Here is a 9,465-nt window from a genome sequence, read left to right as displayed (position 1 = left end):
AAGGAAAGGAAAGGAAAGGAAAGGAAAGGAAAGGAAAGGAAAGGAAATTATTAAGCACTAGATCTCTCAGAGACAATTATCATCCTCATATTCCTTACTTGCAAAGGGATTTTGGTGTTGGAATTACTTTCTGATCTTGGTCTAAATGTTCCCAATATTCAGTTCAAAAAGAGGGAGAAAAAACCCCATCATTTTGTACAAATTCCCAGTAAAATTAATGGCACAAATCATACCTGACATTCGGAAAGGCATGAAGATGGTCTCGTTTGTGTCGGGATGGATGATGGCCTGTAATAATTTAGCACAAATTAATCATTTAGAAGTAAATTATTTAACCTGAAATACAAAAAGTGGCCCTTTCTTGATTCTATAATGGCCCCAAAGGCCACCCACAGCTGTACCTTAACCCCAGCAGGGGAAATGCAGATTTAGGTGGGGGAAAAGGAAAACTATTTTCTGGCCCTGCCTGTTTTCAGCATCTCCACTGAGGTGCAGATCAATGTCCTGGCTGAACCTCTGCCACAGGAAAGATGGGAAAAGCCCTCGGTGAGGCAGAGGGATGGGCAGGGCAGGGTTGTTGGCTCGGGAGGGAATGAGGATATAAATCACTTTATTCTGAGGAACATCTTTCCCATCTGCAGGTGTGGATTTGATCTGAGGAACATCTCCTACATCTCCAGGTGTGGATTCAGTCTGAGGAACATCTTTCTCATCTGCAAGTCTGGATTTAGTCTGAGGAACATGTTCCCCATCAGTTTGAGGAACATGTTCCCCATCTGCAGGTCTGGATTCAGTCTGAGGAACATCTTTCCCATCTGCAGGTGTGGATTTGATCTGAGGAACATCTCCCACATCTCCAGGTGTGGATTCAGTCTGAGGAACATTTCCCACGCCTGCAGGTGTTGTAGGAAGCCTGAAATGCTTCTCCAGGATGAGATGGGATAAAAACACACAGGTATGGCCCACTTTGGACGTCACCATAAGGGGCATCCAAATAAAATCACACACAGGATTCGGATTTGCCAGATAATCCGACTTTTGTGGGTATCCACAGCTCCTCAGCCAACTGAGGTAGCTCTGGACAGCCCAAATTCCATGGAAATCCTAAATCTGGCTCATTTGTCCCTTTCTTTACCCAAATTTTCCAACGAGCCCAGGAGGCAGCACTGGCATTAAATGGCTGGGGATGAAAAATCAATTCCCAAAGGATCCAGGACTGCAGAGGAGGAAGGCACAGCCACGAGCCTTCCCAAAGAACTGTCAAACTATTTTCAAAAGACTGGAGACAAGAAATCTCTTGACTAGACAGGAAGGAGAAAATGAAGACATCAAAATATATAAATATATTTATAAAAAAAAAAAACAACTCCGGCTCTTTGGTGGCAGAGTGTTCTCTGCATTTACATTTCCATGGCAAGGCAAAACAGCAACTGGCAAAGGGAATAACAGAGAAGAGGAAAAAGGGGAAAAGCTCAGAGAAAAGAGGGAAAATCAGGAAGAGTTGAAAATAATAAAGAAATATTAAAAAAGTGTATTACCTGTTTGATTTTTTGAGCTCCCCACAGCTAGAAAAATAAAAGAGAATATTAAATTAAAAAAAAAAATAAAGTGTCGTTTGATCCCAAACCCCAAAGATTCACCTTTTAGCTGCTGGAGTAAATGAATGTGAGGGATTGGTACGAAACACTCATTTTCTGCATCCTTGCAGGATGTATTTAAAGATCCTTTACACACCCCGAGCTCCTCGAATCTGCGCGGACAGTGAGACCAGCAAGGCAGAGACAATGTTTTATTTGTATTGAATTATGTTGGTAAGAAAGAACAACAACAGCCAGACTTCACACCCTTGAGCTGAGCTTTACAAAATCGAAAATTCTCTGCCACACGTAGATCTCAAGGTAAATTTAGCACAGCCTCTCCTCGGATGAGCTTCCCGCGGAAATCGAGGCTTCCAGGGAACAAAGGTGGAGCAATCCCTGCAGGGATCTCTTCAAATAAAAACTGGGTTTAGAATAAACAGAATAAGCAGCGCTAGTTTTCATTTTTTTTTTGCAGGGAAAACGCACCGAAAAACGCTCGTGGAGAGGAAAAAAAAACAAACTCATTTTAACTCTGCCTGTTGCTCCCTGACAGCGTCAAAATACTCAAATCCGGCTCAGATCACAGAGATCGATGAGCACCGAGGAAGAAACATCCTACATGAGGTGCAGGTAGGGCTAATGAGGAGATCCACAACACCAAGAGATGCTCTGGAATACACATAAACCCACAGTTAATAAAGGCAGAGGGTTTTCCTCCAAGAATTACACCGAAATGCAAATTAAAACCTCCAAAATCAAATAAATGTTGATGTATATGATTCCAGACACGGATGAAAAGCCAGGGCTCTCAAATACCACAACAGATAATTCTAGAGATGGATGAAAAAACCAGAACTCCCATAAAATATCACACCAGATCATCAGTTTTGCTCTTAAAAACTGTTCTGTTCAGCTCAAGTCTGGCTTCATCTCCCCGGCACCGGCGGGTGTTCCACCTCTGTCTCACAGTCACCATCTATTTTTGCTCTTCCCACAGGTACTTGGAGCTGCTAAAACCACCCTTTAACCTTCATTTATAGGAGAAAAACACAAAATCGCTGCGAGCCAGGAGCTGTTCCCTTGGCAAGGCACGTTTGCCAATCTTTTAACCACCCTCGTGGCTCTTTTACATCTTTCCAATTTGTCAACATCCTCTTGAGTCGAGGACGCCAGAAACCAGACAAATTATTCCAACAACAATTGTCCCGGAGCCAATCCAAGGGTAGGATAACCTGATGGGTTCTGCTCTTGCTGCTGATAAAAAGCTGAAGATGGTGATGGCTCTTTTTGGCTCGGGGAGCTCACGATTACCCACCAAAATCCCAACCCAAGCACCCAGGTTTATATTCTGCAACAGACACCCACGCTCCAGGCCTCATCACTTTAGGGGATTAATTAAGCCCCATTCTTCACCTCAGGTTTAGTGCCTTCCCCAAATATAAATCCACGGAAATACTGTTGGAATAAAGTAATTAATGCATTACAAACAGCATAACTGCTCTATTATAAATAGTGTAATTTGACCCACTGATAGCAGCAACCTCGATGTTTCACTCCAAATTCATCTCACACCCCAGAACTGAAGCTCTGTGATGAACTCCACCATGAGCAACGAGTTACTGGAATATCTAAAAGTCACATATCCACAGGTTTTTTCCTGAGGAAAAATTCCCTTTTTAAAGAAAACCATTATTCCCCATTTTTCAGTCGGAAAGCAGAGGTTGGAAGGACATGAAGAGATACAGAGACAAGATGGATCCACCCTCACCAATCCGAAAATCCCAGGGGTGGGGGGCTGCACACCCAGACAGCTACCAGGGCTTTTCTGCACCTGCCTGAGAACTTCCATGGGGTGAAGGTGGAACTCCTGGAGGCGCAGGTGAATTCCCAGTGTATCCCAGTGGCTGCCCAGAACTCGCCTCTCCTCAACGTGCAACGAAACCACGGGATTTTCCTCTCCAACAGCAAGCACTGACACAAGCAAAAAGGAAGAGGGATGGTTTCCCAGCCAGCTCCAGGGCTTTTTTGGTCAAATTATCTAATTTCATTAATTGATCCCAATATTTATGCCTTTTCCCGCTGCAGTGCAAATATTGTTAGAACACGCGATTTCATTACTTCTCAGAAAGAGACTTTACAAGATGCACCTGATGAGTCACCTAAAGATTCTGCCAGCTCATTTTCACTTTTTTTTCTCCTCTAATTCATTTTCTGTCTGCAGCATTTTTCAGTAGCTCCAGTTCCCTGACGAGTCTTGCCAGCCAGGGGGGCTCGTTGCTGAAGCGAGTCTCTATTTTTGCCCAGGGATTTCATTCACGCTCTCTCCGGCCATCTTGGAGAGGCAGCCAGATTTTGATCTCATTTACACCAGTGTGAAAGCAGAGAATCCTCACTGGAGCACATGGAAAGGCTCCAGATTCGTGCTCAGTTTGCCTTAGATTAAGTCTGTGATTGCTAGATATAATCAGGCTGGACTGGGAGGGTCTCCTGCAATCATTATTTTCCTCTGATGGCTCAAAATGGTTGATTTGAGGGTTTTACCATCAGTCCTAGATAGGATTACACCAAAGAAGTCCAGAGGACAAAGAGTAGATGTGTTACAGCACCATTAACATATTCCATTACCCATCCCACCATCCCAAGCAGCCAGCAATGGACAAGTGTCTCCAGCCTGTGGCCATTGGAATCTTCCCCTAGGACAGATCAGGTTCTGCTTCACAGAGATGTCCTTCATGGACGTGGAGGAATCAGCTCCAGGACCACTCACAAGCAGTCTCAGAACCAGTATTTCAGGACTTCTGGATGAGATTTCCACCCATCCTTCCCAGGATTCTGTTTCTGTTGCAGTTTTTTGAGGAAGAGACACTCCCCACCTTGTCCACCACCTACAGTAGAGCTTTAAACCCCCTGAGCTCTGAGGTCCCAGCACAGGGAGGACATGGAGCTGCTGGAGAGAGTCCAGAGGAGGCACCAAGATGATCAGAGGGATGGGGCACCTCTGCTGTGAGGAAAAGCTGGGAGAAGTGAGATTGTTCAGCCTGGAGAAGAGAAGGCTTTGAGGTGACCTAATTGTGACCTTCAGTGCCTGAAGGAGCCAACAAGAAAGAAGGAGAAGGGCCTTTTCCAAGAGCAGTGACAGGACAAAGGAGAACGGATTCAAGATGAAAGAGGGGAGGTTTTAGGTGAGATATGAATTTTTCCTGCATTTAATAGGAGGGAGGTTCATCTCTCAAGGAGAACTGGTACCCTCTGTACTGCTTTTATAGTGACAGGTGTCAACTCATAGATTTGGGCTGGATGGATTCTTTAAATAACACCTCATTTTTTTATTTTTTTTTTGGAAAATTATCTCTAAGCTACGATTCTGCTGCTAAATAAGGAATGCTAATGAATGTCCTGACAACCAAAGATCATTTCTATTCCCCAGGATTTATTCCAGCCTCCATCTCCTCGTTCTCTCCTCGCTTGGTTCTCTTCAGACTGTGGTGGTCTTTGATACCCTTCCTTAAACATTATAAGCACGTGATGTTTGTGTATGACTGAGTTCATAGAATCATGGAATGGCCTGGCTTAGACCTTAAGAATCACCTCATTCCAATCCCCTGCCATGGGCAGGGACACCTTCCACTAAACCAGGTTATTCAAAGCCCAGTTATTCAAGGGCTGGTGGGCGTTTCACCACCCTCATTGTAAAATTTAGTTCTTAATTCTAACCTAAATCAACCCTCCTTCAGTTTAAAACCATCAGCCCTTGTCCTGCCATTTAAGAAATGATCTTAAACCCACGGGTCTGTGCTCTGGACATGCTACACCAGGAATAATACTATGGAGAAAAGACCTTATTCACTAAACACATTAAACACACATAAGGACCAGGCACAATTATAGCCAAAGAACTAATTAGGTAGATGAGCTCAATGTGTAAGAGGAAACACAGTGGTTTAAGTCCTGCAAAGTTAGTCCTGCTTAGTCAGGCCTACCTGTGTTAGACTCTGCACCATCACACTCAAACCAACTTATAAAATTCCCTCAGCAAGGACAAGACCAAAGAGGAAATACTTGGAAGAATGAGCATTTTTAGTTAATTTATCTCAACTGTCCAGCCCAGTGGACACATGGTTCCATCTCAATATCTGCTGATCCCCCTTCCTGCTCCATCAGGGATGTTCTTCCACAAGACCCCTCCTGCACCCACCAGATCTTGATTTTAATAAGGTAACAGCCCAGAGTTTGCACCCCTGTCAGAAACTGCCAGGAGTTTCACACTCTGGGAGTCGTGAGGTTTATTAAAGCAAAGCTCAGCTTATCTATCCCCACACTGAATTCCAAATATTGGGTGTTGGGAGCAGAACATGTGATGCAGCAAAGCTCGCTCTGAGGAAGAGCAAACTGCTGTCATGTTTGTGGCCCTTGGGAGGGACAGCCTCCAAATCCAGGTGTGCCTTCCCAGTAACCCAAATTGTTTAAATGACGTGAAACCAGAGGGAAACAGGGAAAAAAAAAAAAAAATTAAAAAAATGAAACATTCCTCAAAAGGAACAACTTACCGTGCTTGGGAAGCTCATGGAGGAACACATCAGGGGGATCTGGGATCACAAATGGTAATGATGGCTCTGAACAAGTTCTAACTCCATTCTAGGTCCCTTAATTGTGAGTGAAATGGCCAGAGGAGGACACCAGGGGTGGGACTCATCCTCTCTAACACACATCTACAACAAATTAAATACCTCCTGCAGCAAATTCTCTGGATTCACTGCACTTTGTCTGGATGTGGTGGAATCAGCATCCCTGAAGGGATTTAAAAGCTGTATGGATGTGACACTTGGGGACAAGGGTTAGTGGTGGCCTTGGCAGTGCTGGTTGGACTCAATCCTGGGCCAGGGCCTCACCACCCTCACAGGGAAGAATTTCTTCCCAACATCCCACCTAACCCTGCCCTCTGGCAGCAGGAAGCCATTCCCCCTTGTCCTGGCACTCCAGGCCCTTGCAAATAGTCTCCCAGGCTTCATTGGGTACTGGGAGGGTTATAAGGTTAAACACACTGGAAAATTCACATGACCCCTTTTGCTGGTTGTCCCATGGGACATTCCCATTTGAAACTGCTCCTTGTGGCCTTTTTGGCAAGAAGGTGGAGCCTGCAGGAAACACAGATATGGAAGAACATCCATCCATGGCCCCTTCCCTCAAGCCCCACTTGCTGCAATAGGGGGTCCATCCCAGACAAGGTGCTTCTCACTGATATAATTCCACCTTTATTTCACTCTGCTTCTGAGACTTTTTAATTGTTTTTGAGTTGACAGGGTCATGGTTTGAGACCTCCCAAGCTCCCACTGCACTGAGCCTTCCAACACATCATCACCTCTTCCAGCACCGCAAGGCCAGGTTGGACAGGGCTTGGAGCAACCTGGTCTAGTGGAAGGTGTCCCTTGTTTTGGAAATAGATGGTCTTTAAGATCCCTTCCAACCCAAACCCATTCTATTACTCCATGATTTTCCCTGCTGCCTTCCTACTTATTCAAGGCGTCACCTCTCAGCAGGTGACACCAAGGCAAATAAATATCTCTTTGTTTTTAGTATTTCACTAAAATTAAACACCACTTGCCAGCTGGAGGTAGTTTTGGTGCAGCCTGACAGAGCCACCACACGTTCTGCTTCGCTCCCCACCCGTGGTTTCTCCCCCAGCAGCGTGATCGCTCCCGCTTCGCGTGGCTTTCTCCCACTTCTCTCCAGCTCCAGTCCCAAAATCCCACTTCTTGGAAAGTGATATTTAACGCAGAGACAAACAAGCTCCAGCCAAAGCATTCAGGGAGGGCTGGAGGCTTTTAGCAAGATTTATAACGGTGGAATCCCAGAGCTTTTGGGTCCACATTTAATGTCACCTGAAGGCCTGTAAACCCGGCTGAGGTGCCCAACTCCACCTGCTAATAGATATGGAATCTGCTGCCTGGCTTTCCTAACAAATATGGAAAACAAGGTAACAAAAACCACTGTCTGCACTTGCTCCTCAGCAAGAAATCTCACCATTGGAGTTTTTCCAACCCTGCTCCTAAAATCTTTATGTTAAGAAGGTTTTAGCTCTAAGGAGATAAAGCTCAAGTGATTCCACACAAGGGATAAATCCTAAAGGGTGTCTGTACATTTTCTGCTCTCACCTGGCAGGGAAATAAGTCAGCAGAAGAGGCTCCAGAAGACACTTCTCTTCTTGGATGCCAATGGAGAATTCTTTTACTGTCTTAAGCATCAGTGAGTCACAGAATAGAATCATGGAATCTTGGAATTGTTTAGGTTGGAAAAGCCCCTTAAGATCATTGAGTCCAACCATCCCCCCAGCACTGCCAAGGCCACCACTGGCCCATGTTCCCAAGTGCCACATCCACACAGTTTTGAAATCCCTCCAGGGATGGGGACTCCACCACTGCCCTGGGCAGCTGTGCCAGGGATGGACAGCCCTTTCCAGGAAGAAATTTTCCCAATATCCAACCTAAGCCTCCCCTGGCACAGCTTGAGGCCGTTCCCTCTCCTCCTGTCCCTTGTTTCCTGGGAGCAGAGCCTGGCCACCCCCCAGCTCGCCGTTCCTGTCAGGGAGTTGCAGAGCCAGAAGGTCCCCCCTGAGCCTCCTTTTCTCCAGGTTGAGCCCCCCCAGCTCCCTCAGCTGCTCCTGCTGCTCCAGCCCCTTCCCTAGCTCCATTCCCTTCCCTGCACACGCTCCAGCCCCTCCACGTTTCTCTTGTCTGAGGGTCCCAGAACTGCCCCCAGGGCTGGAGGTGCCTCAGCAGTGCCAGCACAGGGGATGGGCACTGCCCTGGTCCTGCTGAGTCCCAGCTCCTGCCCATGTGCAGATCCATAAAACCTTCGGACAAATCCATAGGTTGAAGAGCATTGGCTGAGTCACCTCCCTGTGCCTTGATGTTGGGAATCACATTGGAATTCACGAGCAATTCCAGCGCAACACACGGATTTACACAGATCCAAACCAAGTGTAGGTGGAACCAGAATCAAGTCCTGACTGACAAAATAAGCCAGCACTGAAATAACACTGTGCAGCCTCACAGCACTCAATAAACATTAACTAATTAATCCTCCCAGCATCCTGCTGGAAAGACTTCAGCAGAATAAGAACCACTCACTGAAAACCATCATTTGCACCAGGGTTGGGGAAGGATTTAGATACCATTGGTATCTATGTTGGTACCATTGGTATCACTTGTTAATGATACCATCATTAAATCATTTGGGTTGGAAGGGACCTTTAAAGGCCATCTGGTCCAACGCCCCTGCTTGGGAAGCCAGGCTTGCTAATCCAGCTGGGTTGCTCCAGATCAGATTGGCTTCATCTCATCTCATTTTAGCCACAGGAAGCTCGCAAATCTAATCTGATTTGTAATCTAGATGTGACTTTAGATCAACTCCCTTAATCCTGAAATGCTGAGCTGAAACAAAGCCAGTTTGTAACGGAGTAAGAGCATCAGGAGCAGCATCTAGTGAATCAGAGTGGGTTCTTTGAGGTGCATTAACCTACAGCTCCCTATGGACCTCTTGTCCTCTGATGGTCTGAAACGATGCCTAAAATGTCCAACTCTGTGCCACAGGGAATATTTAGATTGCAGAAGACAGAAAGTCCAAGTTCAGCCCCTGGAGCAGCAAACTGGCACTTTCTTGCCAAGAAAAGGGAGCAGCAGGACAAGCGATATAGATATATCTACGTTTCATCAGATCCTGCAAGAGACCAGAGGGGAAAAAAATTACAGTTTACTGCAAATGGGCCTCTTCGCTCTTCATCAACACTGTTAAGAAAACCCATTATTCCCCAAAAGGGTTCCTGTTTAGTCTCTGATAGATTCATTGTTCTCTGCTGTGTCTGGGACAGCGTGAGCGGCTCTTCCCG

At 45.9% G+C, this 9,465-nt stretch overlaps 1 protein-coding gene across 1 annotated transcript in view; it reads right to left on the bottom strand.

Moving 5' to 3' along the window:
* Window positions 1-9,465, bottom strand: part of SFXN5 (sideroflexin 5) — a 97,407-nt gene that overhangs the window by 59,283 nt on the left and 28,659 nt on the right. Inside the window, exons 4-5 of the mRNA XM_027660540.1 lie at window positions 1,539-1,565; window positions 234-288 (exon numbers count right to left, since the gene is read on the bottom strand). Coding sequence (XP_027516341.1) covers window positions 234-288; window positions 1,539-1,565 — 82 coding nt within the window. The remainder of the gene's footprint in view (window positions 1-233; window positions 289-1,538; window positions 1,566-9,465) is intronic.

Source organism: Corapipo altera, unplaced genomic scaffold, assembly GCF_003945725.1.
Source record: "Corapipo altera isolate COAL_440 unplaced genomic scaffold, ASM394572v1 295, whole genome shotgun sequence".
In the NCBI taxonomy this organism is placed as follows: Eukaryota; Metazoa; Chordata; class Aves; order Passeriformes; family Pipridae; genus Corapipo; species Corapipo altera.
This window is presented reverse-complemented; position numbering and strand designations above follow the sequence as displayed.